This window comes from Lutra lutra, chromosome 4 (assembly GCF_902655055.1).
Source record: "Lutra lutra chromosome 4, mLutLut1.2, whole genome shotgun sequence".
Lineage (NCBI taxonomy): Eukaryota > Metazoa > Chordata > Mammalia > Carnivora > Mustelidae > Lutra > Lutra lutra.
This window is the reverse complement of record NC_062281.1, coordinates 164645515-164670994: the sequence shown is the minus strand read 5'-3', so window position 1 is coordinate 164670994 and position 25480 is coordinate 164645515. Positions and strand designations below refer to the sequence as shown.

Below are 25480 nucleotides of genomic sequence, written 5' to 3'. Positions count from 1 at the left end.
AGCAGTGGGAGTGGGAAAGGGAGAAACAGGCCTCCTGCTGAGCAGGGACCCCCCCCCCCACCGCCATGAGGGGCTTTATCCCAGGACCCTGGGATCATGACCTGAGCCAAAGGTAGATGCTTAACCGACTGAGCCACCCAGACACCCCAGCCTATTACCTTTTAAAGGGAAAACAAGTCTTTCACATTTAACCACATATTGACCATTTCTAGAGCTCATCATTACTTTGCATAGACCCAAGTTTCTATCTGGCACCATACTTCTTTAACCTAAAGAACATGAGTCAACATTTCTTCTAGTATAGATCTACTAGTGATAAACTTTCTGGTTTTCTTTGTCTGCAAAACTCTTTGTTTTGCTTTTTTTTTTTTTTTCCAAAAAGCCTTTTACCATGGTAAAATGCACATAACAGAAAATTTATCATGTTAACTATTTCTTTTTAAGACTTATGTATATATTTTAGAGAGAGAGAATGCAAGCAGGGGGAGGGGCATAGGGAGAGGAAGAGAAGCAAACTCCGCACTGAGTGCAGAGCCCAAGATGAAGCTCAGTCTCACAACCCTGAGATCATGACTTGAGCTGAAATCGAGTCAGATGCTCAATTCACTGAGCCACCCAGGTGCCCCTCATGTTAACTACTTTTGAGTGTACAGTGTACAGTTCAGTGATAGTAGCATGTTCACGTTGTTGTGTAGCAATTACTGATATCCACCTCCAGAACTCCCTTCATCTTGTAAAACTAAAACTATATATTCATTAAGCAGTAACTCCCCTTCTGCCTTTCTCCCAGGCACTGGCAACCACTATTCTACTTTCTATCTCTATGATTTTGACTACTCCAAGTACCTCATAAAAGGGGAATCATATACTATTTGTCCTTTTCTGATTCACATTTCAATCAGCTAATGTCTTCAAGTTTCATCCACATTGCAGCATTATGTCAGAATTTCCTTCCAATTTAAGGCTGAATAATATTCCATTGTATAGTCCACATTCTGTGTATCTATTCATCCCTCAAGGGATACTTGACTTGCTTCAGCCTTTTGGCTGTGTATTCACTGCCATGAACATGAGTATGCAAATATCTGTTCAAGTCCCTGCTTTCAATTCTTTTGGGTATATACCTAGATGTAGAACTGCTGGATCATATGGTAATTCTCTTTCATTTTATTGAAGAACCACCTTACCATTTTGCATAATGACTGCACCATTTTACATTCTCACTGACAGTGCACAAGGGTTCCAATTTCTCCATATCACCATCAACACTTGTTATTTTCTATCTTTTTGGTGCAAACTATCCTAATGATGCAGGGTGGTTTCTCATTGTGGTCTGAGTTGCATTTACATAATAATTAATGATGGTAAGCACCTTTTCATGTGCTCATTGACTTTTCATATGTCATCACTGGAGAAATACCTATTCAAGTCCTTTGACTATTTTTTTTTAAAGAATTTTTTATTTGTTTCTCAGAGAGAGAGAGAGACAGCAGGCACAAGCAGGTGGAGCCTTAGGCAGAGAGAGAAGCAGGCTCCCTGCTGAGCAAAGAGCCCTGTGTGGGACTCAGTCCCAGGACCCTGGGATCACAACCTGAGCGGAAGGGAGATGCTTAACCGACTGAGCCACCGAGGCGTTTCCCTCCTTTGCCTATTTTAACTCATGTTGTTTTTATATTGTTGAGTTTTAGGAGTTCTTTACATATTTTGATTATATGAATCCCTTATCAATATATAACTTGAAAATCTTTTTCCATTCCATATATTTCCTTTTCACTGTATTGATGCACAAAAAATTCTAGATTTCATGAAGTCCAGTTTGTCCATTTCTTGTTTTATTGTCTGTGCTTTTGGTATCATATCCAAGAAATCATTGCCAAATCCATTGTTGTAAAGCTTTTCCCATTTTTTCTTCTATGAGTTTTACAGTTTTAAGTCTTACACTTAAATCTTTGATCCATTTTGAGTTAATCTTTATATTTGCTGTTAAGGTACAACTTCCTTCTTTTACATATGGATATTCAGTTATTCCAGTCTCATTTGTTGAAAAGCCTGGCCTTTTCCCATTGAATGGTCTTGGCACACTTGTCAGAAATGTTTTGACCATATACATGAAAGTTAATTTTTGGTCTCAGTATTTTATTCCATTGTTCTATATGTCTGTGTTTCTGCCTATACCACTATTTTGACTACTCTGGCTTTGTAGTATTTTAAAATCTGGAAATATGAGTCCTGAAGCTTTGTTCTTTTCCAAGATGATTTCAGCATACGTTGAGATTCCATATGAGTTTTAGGATGGGTTTTTCTATTTCTGCAAAAATGATATTGAGATTTTGATAGGAATTTCATTGAATCTGTAGATCTTTTGGGTAGTATTGACATCTTAACAATGTTAAGTCTTCCGATTCATGAACATGGAATATGTTTCTGTTTGTTTTCTTTAATTTTTTTCAGCAATGTCTTGTAGTTTTCATTGTATGAGTCTTTCATCTCCTTGGTTAAGTTTTTTTGATGTTACTATAAATGGAAGTGTTTTTGCAATTTCCTTTTGAGATTGCCTTGTTGTTAGTGTGTAGAAGTGTGTTGATTTTGTATCTTGTTACTTGGTAAATTCATTTGTTATGTCTAACTGTTTGTAGAATCTTTAAGGTTTTCTATATAAGATAATATCATCTGCAAATAGAGATAATTTTACTTCTTCCTTTCTAATTTGGATGTCTTTCTTTTCCTTGCTTAATTGCTCTGACTAGAATTTCCAATACTACATTGAATAGAAGTGGTGAAAGATTTGTTCCTGATCTTATAGGAAAAGCATTTAATCCTTGACCATTAAATATGATGTTCCCTGTAAGTTTCTTAAAAATTTCTTATTATGTTGAGATAGTTTTCTTCTATTCCTAGTTTATTTCATGGGTTATTTTTTTTTTTAATCATGAAAGGGTGTTGGATTCTGTCAAATGCATTTTCTGCATCAATTGCGATGATTATATCAACGTTCCCTCATACTTTTAATGTGGTATATTGCATTGCTTGACTTCTGTATGTTGAACCATACTTAAATTTCAGGACTAGATTTCACTTGGTCATGGTGTATAACCCTTCTAATATGGTGTTAAATTTGATAATATTTTGTTGAGAATTTTTGCTTCAATGCTCATAAAGGATACTAGTCTATGGTTTTTTTCTTCCATTTTGTATCTTTGTCTGACTTTCATGTCAGGGTAAGCTGGCCTCACAGGATGAGTTATAAAGTGTTACTTCCCTCTCAAGTTTTGGGAAAAGTTTGAGAAGGATTGATGTTCATTCTGTTTTAAATGTTTGGTAGAATTTACCACTGAGGCCATCAGGCCTGGGCTTTTCTTTGTACCTGAGCTTCTTGATTACTGAGTCAGTATCCTACTAGTTATAGCATGATTCTATTTTTTTTTTTAAGATTTTACTTATTTATTTGCTAGAGAGAAAGAGCACAAGCAGGGGGAGCAGCATGCAGAGGGAGAAGGAGGCTTCCCACTGAGCAAGGAGTCTGATGTGGGACTTGATTCCAGGACCCTGGGATCATGACCTGAGCTGAAGGCAGACAACTAACTGATTGAACCACATATGTATCCATGGTCTTTTTTTTTTTTTTAAGATTTTATTTATTTATTTGACAGAGAGAGAGATAACAAGCAGGCAGAGAGACAAGCAGAGAGAGGGGGGAAGCAGGCTCCCCATCGAGCAGAGAGCCCAATGCGAGCCTCGATCCCAGGACCCTGAGATCATGACCTGAGCAGAAGGCAGAGGCTTAACCCACTGAGCCACCCAGGTGCCCTTGTATCCCTGGTCTTTGTTGGTTTTGTGTTTCTAGGAATTCATCCATTTTATGTAGGTTATCCAGTTTGTTGGTGTACAATTGTTCAACGTACTTTCTTCTATGCTTTTTTATCTATAAAATTCGTAAGAATGCATTTTAACTTTTATGTTAGTGTTTTGAGTCTTCTCTTTTTTCCTTAGTCATTCTAGCTAAAGGTTTGTCAATTTTGATCTTTTCAAAGAACCAACTTCTGGTTTCACTGATTTTCTGTATTGTTTTTCTATATTTTATCTGTGCTCTGACTCTTATTTCTTTTTGCTGTGTTTGGACTTAGTTTGTTGTTCTTTTTATACTTCTTTAAATCATAAATTAGGTTGTTGATTTCAGTTCTTTCTCATTCTTTAATATAAGCATTTATAGCTATAAATTTTCCCCTTAGCACATCTTTCATTACATCCCCTAAGTTTTGAATGTTGTAGTTTCATGTTTTATTTTCATTCATCTCTGGATATTTCCTGGTCTCTCTTGTGATTTCTTCTTTATCCATTGGTTGTTTAAGAGTAGTTGTTTAGGGGTGCCTGGGTGCCTCAGTGGTTTAGGGCCTCTGCCTTCAGCTCTGGTTGTGGTCCCGGGGTCCTGGGATTGAGCCCCGCATCTGGCTCTCTGCTCTGCAGAGGGCCTGCTTCCCCCTCTCTCTGTCTCTGCCTGCCTCTCTGCCTACTTGTGATCTCTGTCTGTCAAATAAATAAATAAAATCTTTAAAAAAAAAACAGTAGTTGTTTAATTTCCATATATATATATGTATACATATATATATGTATATATGAAATTTCCAGTTTTCCTTCTGTTATTAAATCTGTCTCCATCCTACTGTAGTTGGAGAAAACATTTTGTATCTATTAAGACTTGGTCTATTGCCTAAAATATGGTCTGTCCTGGAGAATGTCCTGTGTGTACTTGGGAAGAGTATTTTGCTGTCATTGAGTAGAGTGTCCTATATATGTCTGTTAGGTATTATTGCTTTATTGTGTTCAAGTTCTCTATTTCCTTACTTCTCTTATATCTGTTCCATCCATTATTGAAAGTGGGGTATTGAAGTTTCCAACTCATTGTAGAAATGTCTACATCTTCTTTTAATTTTGGCCAATTTTGCCTTATATATTTTGGTTGGTGATTAGGTACTGTTATATCTTATTGCTGTATTGAAACTTTACTAATATATAATGCCCTTCTTTGTCTCTTATAATCTTTTTTGATTTAAAATCTATTTTGTCTGATATTAGTTTTACTAGACTTGCTCTCTTTTGGCTACTATTTGCATACTTTTGCTTGCCCCTTCTTTGCATCTTTGGATCTGAAGTGAATCTTCTGTGGATAGTATATGGTTGGACCATGTGTTTTTATTGAGAGATTACATTACATTTAAAGTAATTATTAAAGTAGGACTTCTGTCATTTCATCATTTGTTTCTATGTACCATATAGCTTTTTGTTTTCTTCATTTCCTGCTTAAGTGTCTCTCTTGTATGTAGTTGATTTTTTTGGGGGGGTAATAAAACATTTTAATTCCTTTTCATTCCCTTTTGAGTATATTCTGTAACTATTTTCTTTGCAGTTACCATAGGGATTGCATTTAACATGCTAAAGTTATAATACTTTAATTTGAATTTATGTCAGTTCAACTTTAATAATATGCAAAAACTTTGCTCATTTACAGCTTTGTTCTCAGTAATTGACATCACAAAATTATATCGTTTTTTGAGAATTTTTGAAAGATTTAAAAAAAATTTATTTGACAGAGAGAGAGCCAGTGAGAGAGGGAACACAAGCAGGGGGAGTGGGAGAGGGAAAAGGAGGCTTCCCACTGAGCAGGAAGCCCGATGCAGAGCTTGATCCCAGAATTCTGGGATCATGACCTGAGCTGAAGGCAGAGGCTTAACGACTGAGCCACCCAGGTGCCCCACAAAATTACATCTTTATATATTGTGTATCCAAAAGCATGAATTAATAATTGCTTTTTAAAATGTTTTAGTCTCTTAAATTACATAAAAGCTGAATTATAGAATTAGAGTGAAAGTTCCAATAATATTAGGTTTTAGGGTAATAATAATTTTTAAAGCAATATACCAATCTCTTAAGTCATGTAGAGAACAAAATTGGAGTTTTAAACCACTGTTACTATAACACTAGCTTTTATCATTGTCCATATATTTACTTTTACTGAGATGTTTCTCTTCATATGGCTTTGAGTTACTGTCTGGTATCTTTTTATTTCAACCTGCAGAACTCCTTTTAGGATTTCTCACAGGGTGGGTCTAGCAGTGACAAACTCCCTCAGCTCTTGTTTATCTATGAATGTCTTACTTTCATTCTCACTCTTGAAAGGACAGTTTTGCTGGTTATAGAATTCTAGGCCGACAGGTTTTTTTTTTTTTTTCTTTTAGCATTTTGAATATATCAGCCCACTGCCTTCTGGCTTCCAAAGTTTCAGATGAGAAATCTGCTGGTAATGTTACTGAGGATCTCCTATAAATGACAAGTCACTTCTCTCTTGCTGCATTCAAGATTATCTCTTTATCTTTGGCTTTCAGTGGCCAATTTATAATACGTCTCAGTGTGGGTCTCTTTGATTTAATTCTTCTTGCGGTTCAGTGCACTTCTTGAATGTTTATATTCATGTCTTCAACCAAGCTATCATTTTCTTTTGTCTTTGATGGTGACCATGTCTGTGACCCATTCCTTTTTCAGTTACCCATATATCCACTGGGAGGAGGCTGATCTGGGAACCAGGACCAAAACTAACCTACAATTACAAGAGAGTTATTGGGGGTGCTACCTGAGAAAGATCAAGGGAATGGCAGCTGTGGGCTAGCAAAGCCTTTAAGCTTATGATGCAGGTCTGATACCCATTAAAAAAGGAGAAGGAAGGAAGATTGGATAGGAAGAGCCTCAGACTGTGGTGTAACTCTGAGAAGTCTCATTCAGACCAATAGGGCTTTGGCACAGTGATAACCTGTGAAGGAATTCCACATTAACCAGAAATGGACAGGTCTTACTATCCCTACCATGCTTAGTCATTCATTGGAGGCTACCTGGGAAGAGTGTGCCAAGTTCTTTCCTGAAGGGAGAGATACCTACCAGTGGTACACTGCCATGTGGCTCTCTGTGTCACAGAATTCTTGATGGTAGAAAAGATCCTTGGAGAGTGACTGGTTAATCCACCTCCCTCTATGATAGATGTCATCTATGACATTCTGAATAAATGAGTATATGTCATATTTTAAAACATGTTTAAAAAGATCATACATATCCCTCTCACGCTTAATTTTAAGTACCAGAAGTTTTTTCTTTGTGTAATCTCAGTCCTCTAGGCTGCTTTCTTTACTTCATCATCAAGACTTAAAATATGTGATTTCTAAAATAATACTGAATAGATTTTTATGATCAAAGTTCTCTCTTGATCTTCCATGAAGAAAAAGACTCAAGCTTTCTCGATCAAGTTTAGCGCCAGGCAATGGAGATATCACTAAGATATCAATAAGGGCTCATTCTCAGCTAGGGAATTGAGTGAACTGAGTGCTGTAATCAGTAGGTTAGGAGTTTCAGATCTTGATGCAAGGCCATGCTCCCCTCAGCATGGATCTTCAGCTTTTTAGTGAGTGTGTGGGTGCCTCATGCCATCATTCCTGGTCTCTTATTACTTTACTTTCTGTTCCCTACAAAAAGGAAGTTAGAGGATGGAAACTAAGATTTCAGTGCCTACACAATGTTGTAATGACTTTGCTGTGGGTTTGATATAATTCATTTAATGTTAACAGAGAATTCTGGGAGATAGGTATCATTCACCTCCCTGCATAAGTGAGGAAACAAAGATCACAAATTCATAAATGTAAAGATTTCAAATTTCTTTCTTTCTTTCTTCATTTTTTTAAAAAGATTTTTATTTATTTGACAGACAGATCACAAGTTGTCAGAGAGGCAGGCAGAGAGAGAGAGGAGGAAGCAGGATCCCTGCCAAGCAGAGAGCCCGATGTGGAGCTCGATCCCAGGACCCTGAGATCATGACCTGAGCCAAAGGCAGAGGATTTAACCCACTGAGCTACCCAGGCACCCCTCTTCCTTTCTTTTATACAGAGAGAGATATTGAGGGCAGAAGCAGGGGGAGCAGCAGGCAGAGGGAGAGAGAGACCCAGGCTCCCTGCTGAGCAGAGAACCCTATGTGGGGCTTGATCCCAGGACAGTGGGATAAAACCTGAGCCAAAGGCAGATGCTTAACTAGCTGAGCCACCCAGGTGCCCTGAAGATTTCAAATTTCAACTGACTACAAAACATGTTTTTGCCACTGTGATTTTCAAACTGTTTCAAGGATCCTTGATGTTCCACAGATGCAGAGTTCTAGGTCTTCTGCCTCCACATCAACCTGAGAAGCCTCCATTTCTGGGCTCCCTGTAGACAGTTTCCCCATAAGAATTCTTTTGAAAATAAATGGGAGGGGATGACTTTGAAAAGACAAATAATTTAGAAAACCAATCCCTTAAATTGTGCAGGCTCCTCAAGACAATGACCTGTATTCCTTACCTATTTCTATATGTAGACAGCTTTACCACTAATTAGACCATCTTAATGCTGCTAACATGCATATTCTCAGAGAAAATGCTTGAAAAGAAGAAATTCTAGGTATCTGGTAAGAATGATAATTGCTGGGGTGCCTGGGTGGCATGGTCGGTTCAGCATCTGCCTTCGGCTCTGGTCATGATCCCAGAGTCCTGGGATGGAGTCCCCCATAGGGCTCCCTGCTCAACTCCCTCTGCCTACCACTCCCCCTGCTTGTGCTCTCTCTTTCTCTTTCTGTCAAATAAATAAGTTAAATTAAATTTTAAAAGGAATTATAATAGCCACAATATATTGAGCATCTCTCATATGCCATGACATGTTTACATAATCCCAATAATCCATGCAACAGCCCTCCCCAAGGTAAATAGGGCTATTCCCATTTCATGGTTGAGAGAACTTAAAGGGACTTGAACAAAGTGAGAGGCAGAGCTAGGAGTTGTTCTGGGTTTGTCTGGACTTAGAGCTGATTATGTACATCAGATCAACTCTTCTTTTTTTTTATGTTCAATTAGCTAACATATAGTACATCATTAGTTTTTGATGTACTATTCAATGATTCATTAGTTGCATATAACACCCAGGGCTCATCACAACACATCATGTCAACTCTAATGAGGATTTATGGAGGGTTTATATAGGGGATTAATTATACCTCCTGGGCGTTACAACATGCTTCACACTGAGCACATAAATCATGTCCACCTGGAGGTGGTGACTGCACATGTTCCATCCTGCCCACTGCCTGCACCTGCCACCCCACAGACTGTGGCTGCGAGAGGGCGTGGGCAGAGTGCAGGCACGTGGTGGGGGTGGTAGTAGCACTTGTCACACTGCGCCTGGGAGGCACAGTTTGCTTCAGAGCATTAGACGATCCCCACCTTTGGGACAGTAGAACACTGAAAGTGGAAAATTCTGAGCTGTTACACCTTTCTCCAGAGTCGTTGGTGGCTACCCCATGCCAATGGGGTAATTCCCTAGCAAGGCTGGTAGCTTCCCTTTGCTTACTGCTGCCTGACAGGTGAGGTAGGCTACCCAGAGCTCTCTTTCTACCACTGCTCATTTCTTACAGTATTTGCTGCCCCTCTGCTGCATTTTTCTGCTTTAGACTTCGGTCACCATGCAGTACACAAAGGACACACATTGCCAACATGCATAACCATCATTAATATGCCACAAATTATGTTAAATTTCATATATATGTTCTTTTGAAAAGCTAGCTTTTAAAAATTATAGCATTAAAATACATGATGTTCTTATACTGAATTACACAAATGAAAACACGAAGGAAATGATGGGAGTTTTCATTTTTAAGGGTTGAAATGGTTCTCGCACTTGGCACTGAAGCATCTCAGGTGATACAGGGTGGAGCCAAGGAGATTCTTGTTTGGGTGCTGAATGCATCAGCATTCATCTGTGGACCTGCAGAAATGTCCATCAGGACAAAGGGGGGCTGGTGAAGGGGAGAAGCTGTCCTGAGGGAAAACTTTACCCTCTCCTATTTCCTTGCCCAGTCCTGCTAGGAAGTTGACCTAATTCTTAACCGGGTCTTTTTTCTATACCCCAGACAGGAGGAGTTGTAAAAGTTACACTGGGGTTTCAGCATCCATTTTTACTGTTGCCTGTCCCATTCTTTCTAACCCATCGCTTCTTATTAAACACGAGAAAGGTAAATTACTGATAAGCAATAATAATAAATAGTATTTATTAATATTAATAAATATCAGTTTATTAATAATAAACTATTAAATTATTTTTTGAAAAACCTATTGGTTAATTTAATACATATCTGGCAGTAAATATGAATCCAGAAGGACCAGCAAAGCCCCAGAATACTTTTCTCCAAAATTTAATTAGGGTAGAACTCTGGTGGATCAATGCTTTCCTCTTCAGCTTAAGTAAATGAGTGTTTTTGTCTCTGAATTAAACTAAAAACTTAATTGAAGATTCTGTTGAAACCGAATTCTGAGAAAAAGTAGTATCAGTGTTGGTGTCTTCTATTTCTAAATTACATCTAAATACTCAGAAGCTTCCTTTGCCTATAGTTTTGTTAGTGGGCCAAACCTACAATGAAATTACTTTTCAAACGTGAAAAAAAAAAAAAGGGCACATTAGCAACTTACATCAGGACAATGAAGATCCTGTAGTATATTTTTCTAACACTTGGTTCCTTTGGTTCAGCTGCCAAACAGTAGTGAGGGCTCGAACACTTCATAAAGCCACTCTCCAAAGGATCCAAGACCAAACAGGAGGTGAAACTTGTTGGTACAGAAAGTTTTCAAGTTGTAGCTTCAGGGAAGGATCCTTAAAACCTATAGCTTATTTTTTCAGTATTTTTTTTAGAATAACACATGTATGTATGTATTTTAACTGATGATTTATTTGGATTAAGACTTCCCTCTTCGAGCCTGAGTTATCAGTAATATAGGAAAACAGCAGAGAACCCCGTATGAAAAGTCAAGAGACAGTGCAAGTACAAGATTTAAATGAGGTAAGACATAAAAAGGTCATTTCCATTGACAGCTGCTAATTCAGTTGCAGCACACTCCATAAGGATGCTTAAAATAGCTGAATATAGGCAAAGGGAGAAAATACACCTGCAGGAATGGTAAACCTACATCCTGTGATTGTCGTCAGTGGTTACAGGTCAGTTAGGAAGGAGCCCAGTAAAATATATTTTGGATAAACTATTGTGTTGAAATTGGAAGGGTGTTTAAAGGTACTGCCTTGCAACTGAGTAAACGTGAAAATTCAGAACAACCCAATAACACAAACCACCATTTACAGAGCACTGCTGTAAGTGAGGTGCCCACATGTACGTACGGATCATTGTCCTCAATTTCTGATAACAAAACTGAGTCTAAGTTAAGTAACAGACTCAGTTTTCCACTGTTGGTAAAGAACAAGACCAGTAAGACTTTTTTCCCACAAATCATTCTTGGTTTCCCAAGTTGGAGAGTAGAGACCTATCAATTTCATGCTGCTCCCTAGTGGGGTGGTACAAAGGAATAGTTAGCTCACCTGACAGGCGTGCTCTGACCAACAAGAAGGGTCCACAGCTTGATGGCAGTATTATGAGAATTGGCTCAAGTCTCAGTCCATAGCCACCAAATTGCATTTTATATAACCTACTAGGTTTACAAAAACCTACTAGGTTTACAAAAACCTACTAGGTTTTTGTAACAAGAGAAAATATGCTTTGGTAAGTTCAAATAGAGTAGATATTAAAAGTAAGGGCTTATAAGTTAAATTTGGTTTGAATCCCAGTGTTGATCTTGGGAAAAATATCTAATATAGCCAAGCCTCACCTCTGTTCTCTGTTAAAAAAAAAAAATATATATATATATATATATATATATAAAATATATAATTCTATATTATATATAGAATATAACTTAATTATGTTTATAATTATATAACCTTATATTTATATAACTATATCATATAACTTAATTGTATTTATATATTATATGACTTTATATAAATATATAATATATTATATAGTCTATAACTTAACCGTATATATATTTTATATATATATATACATACATATATATATATGTATATTCCAATTTCATAGGGGTCCTGGAAAACAAAATGAGATAATGCAAGTAAAGCATGTATCATGATGTCTGACACACGGCAAGCACTAACTAGTAATTACTTTCATTATTATTGCAATTATTATTATCAATTAATCTGGAAAGATTTTAACAAGACTTTATATCTGATAGCTGCTTAGCAAAATACTTTCAAAATCTCACTTCATTCCTACTCTGATGGTTATAACGTATATAATAGAACAGTGTCAGCTCCATTTTACAATTGAGAAAGAGGCTTAGAGAGAAAAATGTCTCTTATGAGCTATGGTACCATGAATTACTTTTCCCAGCTTCATATCTCCCCTAGATGACTTTATAATTGAGTTAGGCAGGAAATTACTATTATCAGAATCTATACATGATTTAATTTAAACATTATTATATATAGAATTAATTATATAAAATGCTTTTTGCAGATTTTGAAAATGAGCCAAGAAAAAATTGAAATATTTGAAAGTGAGTTGTCAGAAGAAAGGCGAAGGCAATTGGCATCTGATTTTACTACTATACAGAAGGCTTTGAAAGTTAAAAGTGAGGTATTTTGCCACTCAGGATGTTATTTCCCTCTTTTTGCATTCCTACTTTAGGGATTTCATGTTGCCATTTATTTTGGTTTTCAACTAAATCGTGGCTATAGAATACGTCTTTCTGTTAGTAATAATGGGGGGAGTGTCCTTTCTAAGCTGAGTTCCAGCACCAGCCAAAGAGGGGCCTTAAGTACCAGGTGTTTGATTATTATGGTGGTCATAGAGTCATGGACTTGTCTCTCCTTTTAAGTGCTTGTCCTACCATCTTGGAAAGGTCTATCAGGAGACAACCAGCCTATATTTGGAAGAGAGACCTGGATGTGAGTCCATGGAAGTCTAGATCACCAGTTTAGAGGACGGTGACACTTAATCAGTTTACAGGGTGGGTGACAGCCCGTGCAATGCCCCAAATCCCATCCTGATTACCTACAGGAATTTTCAATGCAATGAGGCAGGAAACTGATGCCACTTGCCCTCTTCCTGTGGTTTTGGGTGGCCACTCTCCATTTTCTCTCCCTTTTGCCCCACACCTTCCTCATCAACACTGTCTTCCCTTTCTGATCTCAAGGCTTTGGGAAAATACCAAGTAACTCCTCTCCTAAAGTAAATTTCATATCACCTGTTCCCTTCATAGGGTACCACAGATTCTCAGGTCCCAGTCATCCATAAACCAAAATGTATATTCCGTATCATCAGTGTAGAAATTTGGTAAGAATCTACATATAAGTGTTTTCTCTCACAGACATAGAAAAAAATCAGAGTTGATTAAGTCACTGAATGTACATTATTAAGTAAGGCAGCATACTTTGTAGTTAAGAACACAGAGTTTGAAGTTGGTCAGACAGGTGAATCTTAGCTTTACCACTTCCTAGCTATGTGAACTTAGGCAGGCCACTTACACTCTCTGAACCCATATCAGTAACCGGACTGCATGGGGTTGTCACAAAATTAAAGGCATGGTTGTTCTGTAAAAGGTAACTTTAAAAAAAAGATATATTTTAAAACAGGTAATATAACTAATGCAGGAGTTGCTGAAGAATTTAGCTGTCTAGAAGCCTTGCTGAAAGTAGGAATGGCTCTAGAAACCCCGTCCTTCAACCTGTGAATGATAGAAACTAGGAATGCTCAGTTTAATTAATTGATTTAAGTAAACTTTAATTATTAAGAAAGTAGTTCTGCCGGAAGAATAAGTCGAAATATTTAAAACAACAAAAGAAATTCTAAGATCCCTATTTAGAAGTATTATACCTTTTATGGGAAAGTCTTATTTTATTTTATTAAATATCTTTATTTCCTAATCAGGGATTGCAAAAATCAAAGTCAGAACTTATATGCCTTTACAATGAAATTCAAAGTATTCCAGGGGCATCAGAAAGTGGAGACTATTTTTTAGTAACATATAACCAGCTACAAAGAGAGAATTCTGAATTAGAAACAAAGGTGAGACTGAATTAATTCTTTAAATGGTCAGTGTTTGTCTTTATCTTTTATTAGGATAAGATAAAAGGAAATTAATTTTCAGGAAAAGGTGACTTGGAAATTGGCCTATCTCTTACTTATATAATTACATATATATAAAATTATATAATTTATAGAATAAATTGCCATATTGTGTAGGTTATAAGCCAATCTGCATCTCTGAATAGACTTCAGTCTTCCCTCTTAGGATTATGCTGTTAATTTTTTACTTTAGATCAGTTTCCAAACAGTTTAATTTTTGGAGTACATATTATAATGTAAAAGGTTTACTTAAAAATAGAACTACCAAATGATCCAGCAATTCCACTATCTGGATATATACCCAAAGGAATTGAAAGTAGGGCCTTGAAGAGATAATTTACACACCCATTTTCATAGCAGCATTATTCACAATAGCTGAAATGTGGAAGTAACCCAAGTGTTTATTGACGGATGAATAGAAAAGCAAATTGTGGTATGTAACACACAATGGAAAGTTATTCAGCCTTAAAAGAGGAGGGAAATCCTGCAGGATGCTACAACATGGACGAATCTTGAAGACATCACACTCAGTGAAATAAGCCCATCACAAAAACACACACACTGTATGATTCCAATTATGTGAGGTACTTAGAGTAGTCAAAATCATAAAGACAAGAAGTGTAATGGTAGTTTCAGGAGCTGGGGGAGGGGTGAGGGTGAGTTATTGTTTAATAGGTATAGAGTTTGTATTATAAGATGAAGAGTTCTGGGGATGGTTGATGGTGATGGTCACACAACCCTGTGAATGTATTTAATACCACTGAAGGCACACTTCAGTGTGTAAGGTTAAGATGGTAAATTTTATGTTATGTGTACTTTACTACCCCCCCCCCCCCGAAATACAAAACAAACAAAAGTTTACTTAGGTATCTTCAACCTTAAACCTTCAAATCAAAGCATTTTTTTTTTCAGTTATACTGAAGATCAGGTTCATACTTAGAATTAGGAAAATGTTTAAATGTCCTGCCCCCAATACGTTCCCCAAGTATAAAAATGGCTACCAGACCACAGTTAGATGGAGAGGTTGCCTGCAGGGTAATTCCTGGAGTCCCACTTATTAACTACTCCTGGCTGAAAATTCTCTTCCTTGGTCATTCCCTTGGTCTTGATTAAAAAGGTAGGGAGGAGTGAAGGCTTGAACACACAACCAAAATATATTGGGTTATATTTTCATAGCACTTGTGAAATGAAGGACTAAGCCCAGGCCTCATTTATCCTCTGTGAAGTTGTTATCCTGAAAGCAGGGTGCAAGCTGCTGAGGGATTGGGATATGGATCAAATAGTATATGACCTAGTAATGGAAAGGTCCAGAACACGGGGTTTGCTACCTGGAAAGGTGGGTACATGGGGCATAGCCTAAACTAAGCTTTGTTGGAGGACCTTGTCAGCAAAGTGGGTTGTCATCACACTGTACAATTAAAGGATCTTGTCTTATAAAATATCACTGGACAGTGCAACACAGAAGATGAACCGTGGCAACAGGAATAGAATATAAAAACAAAAGATTCAGATCACTATCCTGGTAATCTGGCTCTCCCTTGCTCGCTCTTTTAAAAAGCTTTTTATTTTGAAATAATTTCAGGCTTACAGAAAAGTTTTAAAAATCGTACAAAGAATTCCCATGTACCTTCACTCCTCCAGTATTAGCATGGTGTACTACATTTGCTTTATCATTCTCTCGCTATCTTCCCTTCTCCAAAGATACCCTTCTTTAAAACCACGGATTTATGCATCCTTATGCCTATGGTAAAAATGGATTAGATTACATAATGACAGCAAAGTGTTAAGTTAAATTAGAAGATGACTTCAAATAGGATGTCAATTTATATTATTTGTCAATAATTATTTAAACATTTAATAGACTCAATGTACTTTCTCATAATTATATATTAGAATATACAAAATAGAATATTTGTCTTCTCACTTTACAGGTCCTGAAGCTTTCACAAGAATTTGAACAATTAAATCATTTTACTGTAGGGAGAAATACTGCACCTGCTAATGTAATTGCAAGTGAAAATATCTATAAAGATCTTGTGTCTAAACTAACAGTTTTGGAAGTAGAGATTCAAAGCCCAAAGGAAGAGAAAGAGGAACTCTGGTAAATTGAGAAAGTCCCATATCACATTAATTATTTTGGGGGAGAGATATACTTACTTGATTTGGCTTGATCGTTGTAAGAATTTGACATTCATTTCTAAATGGTGTGAGTGGAAAAATTAATTATAAGCAAGCATTTCCCCCAAGGAGTTTGTCTTTTGATATGTTCCTACGTTTTTAAATTTTATCTTGCTTTTTAAAATAAATTTATGCATTTTGAGGAAAATTTGGAAAGCATGGAAAAATAAAAGGAATGATAATAACCCTTAGTTTCACTAAGGAAATCTGTTAATGTCCTAATTTAACTATACTCTGCCAAGAGATTTTTTTTGCTGTTTTTATTTAACATCATATCTGATAATCATTTTGATAACCTTCTCTCTTTTTTATTATGTTATGTTAGTCACCCTACAGTTCATTACTAGTTTTTGATGTACTGTTCCATGATTCATTGTTTGCATATAACACCCAGTACTCCATGCAACCCATGCCCTCCTTAATACTCATCACCAGGCTCACTCATTCCCCCACCTCCTTCCCTTCTAAAACCCTCAGTTTGTTTCCCAGAGTCCGTATTCTCTCAAGTGATCTCTCAAGTCCATAGTCTCTCATGGTTCGTTTTTGATAAACTTCCCTCCCTTCCTTCCTCCCTCCCTCCCTTCCTTCCTTCCCTCCTTTTTGGTTAATCTTGCCCTCAAACTCTTGTATTTCTGCTTTTTCACCAGAAGTGTCTTTCACAGAAACTTTGGAGATTTGGGGCTAATGCATTATTCTGCCACAAAAACGAATAGAAGCAATCAAATTTTGTCTGGGCAAAAGCCTAGAACTAGATCATCAGAAGGAACAATAGATGGCAATTTTGACTTATACACCATATACTGAAGGATACATCATCAGTGAATTAGGGAAATATGGTCTAGGTGCAGCCTAAGCTCTATCTTTGTAAATGTTTTAATGTAGAAGGAGGGTTTTTTGTTTGTTTGTTTGTTTGTTTGTTTGCTAGTTTTGGACTGCTGAATTTTATGCCTTCCCAAAAGTTGCTTTTAACTTTAGAATGTGCTCTGAGTCCAAGATTCACAATCATGAAACCTAGTTGCAGAAGTGGGAAAAGCATGTTGGAGACATGGTGGGGAACAAGCATGATAGTGGTCACAAGAGTGAAGAGCCAAGAAGCTTGGTCACAGCATCTAGGTTTGCTATAGGGGAAAGTGGAAGTCTTGTTCTTGAGCACTAGAACAGTGTATTACCAGGTTTTAAGGGAGATTGTTCTAGTTCTCTAGAAGAGATAAACTGAAGAAGAACAGACCAATTAAGCCAGATATGAGCCATAGGTGAAGAGATAGTGACCTAGATTGAGTAGGTGGCAATGGAGTTGAAGTGGCCAATCTTCAGAGGAGATGTTGACATTAATTATCAAAGCTGACAAAAATCCACCCAGCTGACATATAGGATCATTGGTAGGGATATTTGCCACAGGGAAGAAGGCTGTGGCCTTAACTCAGTTGGTGGTGGGGAACCTTGCCATTATAAAGATACTAGACTTCTCTCTAAAGAGCTCCTTGTTGCCACCTGTTTCCTTTACTTGGTCCAAATTACTTCCCATCACTGGGACTGTGAGAAGTCTGTGTATCTGCACTATGCTTCCCTCTCTCCTCCTCTTGGAATGTTTCCTTGCTTACTTATCTCCTGTGCCCTACTTCCCAGGCTCCATTTCTCTCAGATCCATTACATAATCACATTTGACAGTAAAATTGCATATCTACCATGTGCCAGGTACTGTAGAGAGATACTGAGAATACATAATAAGACATAGCTCTTACCTTCATGGTCCATGTTGCCTGCAGGAGGAAGATAGACAATTAAACCAAGCAGTATTGGATACTATGGGAGCACAAAGGAGGTGCCCTGGCCAGGCTAAGAAACCAGAAAATATTCTTTTTTTTTTTTTAAGATTTTATTTATTTATCTGACAGGCAGAGATCACAAGCAGACAGAGAGGCAGGCAGAGAGAGAGAGGGAAGCAGGCTCCCTGCTGAGCAGAGAGCCCGATGTGGGACTCGATCCCAGGACCCTGAGATCATGACCTGAACCGAAGGCAGCGGCTTACCCCACTGAGCCACCCAGGCGCCCCAACCAGAAAATATTCTTTTTTTTTTTTTTTTAAAGATTTTATTTATTTATTTGAGAGAGAGACAGTGAGAGAGAGCATGAGCGAGGAGAAGGTCAGAGAGAGAAGCAGACTCCCCGTGGAGCTGGGAGCCCGATGTGGGACTCGATCCCGGGACTCCAGGATCATGACCTGAGCCGAAGGCAGTCGTCCAACCAACTGAGCCACCCAGGCGTCCCCCAACCAGAAAATATTCTTAAAGGAAGTAACAGACTGAGTCCTAAAGTATAGATAACCCAGGGCCAAGCAAAAAGTGAGGGAGTAATTTTCAGGGTGGATATGACATGTGCAAGAGAAGGAATGATTTGTTTGAGGAACTCAGTGACCTCGGTGCTGCTACAGCGCAGAGTGTGAAGAGAAGAAATGGGGAAGGGGACAATGAGAGTGAGGAAGTAGGCAGGGACCCTGTCACGAGGGAACATGAGTACCGCATGGGGAAGTTTGGACAATAGGAAACTCCCTCAGTGTTTAGTAACATGGAAGAGACCAAAACAGATTTGCCTGTTCACTTGGCCTGCTGTGTGGGAAATAGGATTGAAGGTAGTGAGACTAGTTTAGAAGCTGTTGCTATAATCTGGGTGAGAGAGGATAGTGTTGGTGAGGTTAGAGAAAAGTGGATGGAAGTAGATCAACAAGACTTAGGAACTAATGAGTATAGGAAGTGAGGAAGAAGGGATGGTAGGCAGGGACTTGGGTGTCAGCAGAGATCAAGGAAGACTTTCAAGTTTCTGGTTTGAAGGTGTCATCCATTGAGTTAAGAAACATAGTTTTGAGGGAGGAGTGAAAGGAGTACGGCTTTTGATCTGTTGACTTTGAAGTTCTTTAGAACAGCCATGCTAAGAGTGAAGCCTGGGCTGGAGGTCAACTTGAAAATCATCAATAAATAGACCTTAGCAGAAGTCCTGTGATGGATGAGATGGTCCTGTTAAGTCGCTTGACGAAAGTACCCAAAGGTAGAAATGTAAGGGAAGCCTCTCTATAAGAGACAAAAATAATTATTCCAAAGGTAACTTAGACAAAACAGCCAGAGAAGTAGAAGAAAAGTCAAGAGAGTGTGTGCTACAGAAGCCAGATTGAAGAGTGTTTCAAGAAGAAATAGTAAATAGTGTCATGTATTGCCAAGAAAAGAAAGAACAAAAGGTGACTATTGAATTCAGGTTTAAGAATGTGGTTGAAGACTTTAGTAAGAGTTGTTCCAATGAAGGGCAAAAAACAAATGGCTTCCTAGATCACATCTCATGGGATGGTAAATGGGAGTGAACTGAGGAGTGAGTGAAATTTGAGGAAGTAAAAATAGTGGGTTTGGATGCCTTCCAAAAAATTTGGTTGTGAAGGAGAGAAGGGAATATGGAGCTGAGGCAAGAGGAAATGTGTTATGTTTAAATTCTGAGAAAGAGTCCCCAGATGGACAGGTTTAGGATTCCAAATACCAGAGGGGGGCTAGCCTTAGGAGATGGGCCAGCTGGTCCATTGTAACAGGACAAAAAAAGGGAGGATAGGCAGAAATCCAAGTGAGTTTTTAACTTGAGAGGGAATCAAAGTACTTATTTGGTAGTTTGTGTCCTCCGTGAAGTAGGAAAGAAAGTCATGTGCTGAAAGAGAGTAATAGAAATATCAGAGTGAAAAAAGTTTGAAATAATAACTGTGGCAATTGGAAAGAAAAGCTTACTAGGGAGGGCAGGTAATCTTGTGGGCCCACTTGAGGCTAGAGACTGTGACTTTATATGGCATTTGTCTTTGAGAATATGTAAGGGAACATATGTGGGACAACATTTGGTATAGGCATGCAAAGACAGTTGGATTTGTCCAGGGCTAAGGTTTTGCCACATGAGTGAAGTGGAAGAACAATGGGGGAAGAAAGTTGAACATTTTATTTAGACAATGATTAAAATAATGAACACTAGACTTGGGGTGTCTGGGTGGCTCAACTCAGGTCTCGCTCTGTGTCATGAGTTTAAGCCCCTGCACAGGCATGGAGCCTACTTAAATAATGACAACGATGATGATGATGATGATGATAAACACTGGGCTCTACATTGGATAAAGAAGCAAGTAATGGGAGCTGATAGAAAAAGAGACAAGGAATTGAAGGTATTTAGGTAAAAATTATGTAAAAAGGAAAAGCTGGAATCTGGATATCTGATTTTAGTTATTTCAGAAGTGAAGTGTTTGCTGCTGATATACCCCATAGTGTGGTTATTCAAGTAGTTGGCCAAGAGGGAGAGATGAGGAGAGAATAGGAGATAAGGAGACTGAGGAAGTGAGAAGCCAAGGCATTGGTGGGTGATCTGTATGGTCTTTGGAATCTTCCAGGATGATGGTAGGATTTGGGGTGAAGAAGATACCAGAAAGCCATGAGCCAAAATCTTCCACTAAAAAGAAGCAGAAAGTGTTACAGCTCACCTAGCATGGTCCCATGCACATAGAAGGGGCTCCATAAGCCAAGGTGATTGATTCTCGTAGTACATCTCTTCCGCTAGATTTTAGCTCCTTTAAAGTAATGGACTATGTCTTGTTTTTCTATTGTGTATGTTGCTTTACTTATAGAGTAATGAATCTTAGAACAGGAGGGACCTGCAGATCTTCTTCTAGTGGTTTTCACACTTCAGCCTTCCAAAACTCTAGGAGCTCTCTGCGGAGCTCAGAAACTGCCTTTGGAGATGAGGAAAGACTGATGAGTGGGACTGGGAGCCCTCCATCACATTTCAGCCAGAGAAGACCTACTTTATCTGTTTCATATGTGGAAATCTGTATAAGATTCTACTTCAAGAAAGGGGCCACAGCTAAAATGTTTGAAAACAACTGCTATTTAGCTGGTCTTTTCCTTTCACAGCAGAGGTCTCTGAGACCAAGAGAACTGAAGTGACTATTTTGGTCACAGTCTCATACTGAGCAAGTTATCATCAAGACTATGGGAGGTCCCAAGTCTCCTAACTCTAAGTCAGAGGTTAGCAGTAAATCTACTCTGGAGAGAACATAGTCACAAATATCTCAAGGGCAAGAAGGTGCTGGGACACTTGGGTTCTAGGTAGTTGCTATGAAAGTGAGCTTAATGGTATTAAAAATTGCTCAGCTGATCTCAGCCTGGGTTTGCTTTGTTAGGAAGCGTGGGCCAGAGGAGCTGGTAGCTTCTCTGGACCTTAATGTCTTAATGAGCTATATATTTTTCTAGCACACTCTCATTTACTATGTCCTTGCATTCTTACTACCTTTATCAAGAATTATTTGATAAATGTTCAAGTTTATTTATATTTCCAGTTCAACTTGACAGTGAATTTATATCCATTTCAGAGACTACTGATACATTTTTCCTCTTCCTCTAAGCTATTTCTTCTCCAGTCCAATCCATTCAGTGTAGAGCCCCCTCCATTCACCCAGTTGATCAGACCAAAACCTAAGGAGTCACTGTTGATTCCTCCCCGCAACTAAACTGTCACAAATCCTGTCATTTCCACCATGAAAATAAAGAATATTTAATCTGTTTATTTCTACTATAGCCACTGCTACTACTCTACTCCATGACACTGCTATCACTCACTTGGACTATCACAATATCTTTTTAACTGACCTACCTGCTTCCATACCTTATTACCAGTTCATTCTCCATAAGAATAGCCAAAGTCGTCTTTGAATAATGCAAGTTGAATGAGATTACTTCTCTCACAAACCTCTCAGTGTTTTCCCATTGCACTCAACATAAAATCTAAACACTTACCATGACCTGTAAGGCCTTCCATGACTTAGCCTCTGTCCATCTCCTCAATTTCATCACTGTACCACTCTCTGCCTTGTTATCATGCAGTCTTTCAGAGTCTCTAGCCCTTAAAGCACTTTCCTGCTTTAGGAATTTTGCACTGAAAAGCTGTTCCTGCCCAGAATGCCCCTCGCCCAGGTTTTCATGGGGCTAACTCCTTTGCACCTTCTCAGAGAGGTAATCAGTAAATATCACATATGGGGAAATCCTAGCTCCTGCTCTACCATGTCACCTTATTTGTGACTTATAATTTAATTATCTTGTTTACTTGTTTGTTGTTTGTCCTCATATTCCTCCTATGGGTGTGTGCTCTATGAGAGCAAGGATCTGGCTCTTTTGATCACCATTAACTTTTTAGCACATAGAGCAGTGCTTGGCGGAGCGCCTGGGTGGTTCAATCAGTTGAGCATCTGACTCTTGATTTCAGCTCTGGTCATCTTCTCAGGGTTGTGGGATTGAGCCCCACATCTGGCTCTGTGCTCGGTGGGGAGTCTACTTGAGATTCTTTCCCTCTGCCACTCCCCCAGCTCACAGGCTCTCTCTCTTTCTCGCCAAAATAAATAAATAAATCTTGAAAGAAAAAAAAAGAACAACGCTTGACATGTAGTTGATATTCAATAAATATTTGATGAATAAATGAATAAATGAATCTTTTCTTTTCCTTCCTCTCTGGAAACAGAGTTCTCTTGCTACCCATCCCTATTCTGTTCTATTAGGCTTGAATTCATTTTAATCACACATTATACTTGTAGGTTTCCAAAATTTTGTCACATTTTACTTCATAAGATCCCAGTAATCTTATGAGTAAGGCAACTCAAGAGACTAGGACTCTGAGAAATTGTGCTTGCCAAAGGTTATGTGAATAGTAGATAGAAGATCCAGGACCAGGACTCACAGCTTCTACTGCATCACAGTCTCTTTCCTGAATCTCTCTATGTGTTCAAGACTATGTATCTAGGTTACTAGAAAAAGAACAGGGTAGGGGTGCTCCCTAGGCACCTCCTACCAGCTGAAGCCTCGTGACAGTTGCACACTTATAGCATGACATAAAAATAACAGAAGGGGTGGGTTTCAGTCAGAAGTGGGCAACAGATCCTTTGAAATAAAGATTAAGAACCAGGGGGGTGGGTGGAGATGGGTGAAACAGGTGATGGGGTTTAAGGAATGCACTTGTTGTGATGTGATGCGCACTGGGTGTTGTACGGAAGTGCCAAATCATTCTATTGTACACTTGAAACTAATATAGTTTAGTTTCTAATATAGAAATATTAGCTAATATAGTTTAGTTAACAAATGGATTAAAGCAAAAAGTTTAATAAAACATAAAAGAAAGATGTTCCTGGGGCGGGGGGAAATAGGTCTGTGTTAGAGGAGAAATTTGAGTCATGGTGAGTTTTCCAGGCCCTAAAGTACAGGTGTGCAGGACTGAAAGACATGTTCTCAGCAACATGTCATTTCTGGCTGGTGGTCTACTTTTGCCCATACACCTTTTATGTTATTATCATTATCATTATTATTGTCATTACTACTACTACTACATAAAAGTAAAATAAAGTAATACATAGTAGTATGTACTACTTTTAAAAAAATCTGTTCAATTTACCTTTTGTTTCTAAATTGCACATTTTCTCTGTGTCTTTTGAAAGAATAAAACCTGTTCTTTTTGGAGGGCATTTATTTAAAGGATAATTGTCCTCATGTATCAAGAGCACTTTAAATTCCCATATTTCAAGATATTACTAATTCTCCTTAATCAACTAACGAATTCATGTGAATACTGTTAATTTCTTCAGACCTTTAATGAAGATGTAAAATGGCATCAGCCCCAGGATTGTACCCTAGAGAGCACTTGCTTATCATTCCCTCCAAGTCAGAGAAGACTTACTGACTGCCTTGCAATACAGCTTTATAGGCACACCTCATAGACCTACCTGAGAAGAAGACCATTTAAACTTTATCTTTGAACTATAGAAACATAATGAAGGCTAATTTTCTTCTGTGTCAACATGGCCGCTATGCAATTATAGAAGGAATTTACATTAGGTCTGGCTAAGTTTACTCTTGATAAAGTTATTTACCCTTCTAAATGTAACAAATCAAGCAATCTGCATACATATGAAGCCTAAATGACCAGTTCTTATTTGCCATTTTTTTAAAAGAAAGCTTTTTATTTTTAGGTACTTGTAGATTCACATGCATACGGTTGTAAGAAATAATGGAGAGGTCCCATGTACCTTTTATCAGTTTCCCCCATTGGTAAAGTCTTATAAAATTATAGTATAAAATCGTAGCCTGGATATTGACATTGCTATATTCAAGGTACAAAACATTTCCATCACCACAGAGATCCCTCATGTTGCTCTTTTATAGACCCTCCCTCCCAACACTCCCCCTATCTCACCCACTTCTTAACTCTAGGCCCTATTCTAATTCAAATTAGTCTATTCTCCATTTCTGTAAGTTTTTCATTTCAAGGGTGTTATAGAAATATAACACAATATGTAATCTTTTGGGGCCTGCCTTTTTTTCACTCAACATAATTCTCTGGAGATTCGTCTAGATTTCTGAATCAACAATTGGGTCCTTTTGACTGTTGTATAGTATTCCACGGTATGGCTGTTCCACAGTTTAACTGTTCATCCATTGAAAACATCCGGTTTATTTCTAGTTTGGAATGTTTTGAATAAGGCTGCTATAAATATTCAAGTTTTTATATGAACATAATTATTCATTTCTCTGGGATAAATCCCCAGGAGTGCAATTTCTGGGTCACATGGTAACTGTATGTGTTTAGGGTTTTTTTGTTGCTTTCAAGATACTGCTAAACTGACTTCCTCCAGTGGCTATATCATTTCTGCATTCCCACTAGCAATATGGGAGAGATCCAGTTTCTCTGCATCTTCTCTAGCATTTGGTATTGTCACTTGTAAATTTGTAATGTCACTTGTCATTCTCATAGGTGTATAGTGGTATCTCATAGTAGTTTTAATCTGCATTTTCCTGAAGGCTAATAATGTTGAGTATCTTTTGATGTGCTTATTTTCATCTGTCTGTCCTCTTTAGTGAAGTCTCCTTTTGTGTCTTTGCCTATTTTCTAATGGGTTTGTTTTCTCACTGTTAAGTTTTGAGAGTTCTTTATGAATTCTAATATTAGTCCTTTGTCAGGTATGTGTTTTGCAAATATTTTTTCCCAGTCCATAGCTTGTTGTTCTCCCTCTTACGAGGATTTTCTCAACATGGAGTTTTTCATTTTGATGACATATCAGTCTTTGCTTTTATGGATCATACTTTTGGTGTTAGGTCTCAGAACTCTGCTTAACTTTAAATCTTGAAGACTCTCCTTGTTTTATGTATATTTTTATAATTTAAATCCATTTTGCATTTGAGTTTTTATTTTGATTGTTGTACTTTTCAGTTCTAAAATTTGCAT

General features: G+C 37.9%; 1 protein-coding gene across 12 annotated transcripts in view; it reads left to right on the top strand.

Moving 5' to 3' along the window:
* The window catches only part of CCDC30 (coiled-coil domain containing 30), a 117094-nt gene that overhangs the window by 43406 nt on the left and 48208 nt on the right, over nt 1-25480 (top strand). Inside the window, exons 1-6 of one of the 12 annotated variants that reach the window (XM_047727763.1) lie at nt 9313-9421; nt 10582-10652; nt 10793-10891; nt 12419-12538; nt 13832-13969; nt 15961-16130. The exons of 4 other annotated variants lie outside the window; for them this stretch is intronic. In XM_047727763.1, the coding sequence (XP_047583719.1) occupies nt 10850-10891; nt 12419-12538; nt 13832-13969; nt 15961-16130 (470 nt within the window). In that variant the 5' untranslated portion in view covers nt 9313-9421; nt 10582-10652; nt 10793-10849. Of the gene's footprint in view, nt 1-9312; nt 9427-10581; nt 10653-10743; nt 10892-11980; nt 12043-12418; nt 12539-13831; nt 13970-15960; nt 16131-25480 lie in introns of those variants that run through there. 7 more of the 12 variants (XM_047727759.1, XM_047727760.1, XM_047727761.1 and 4 more) reach the window with 7 other exon arrangements.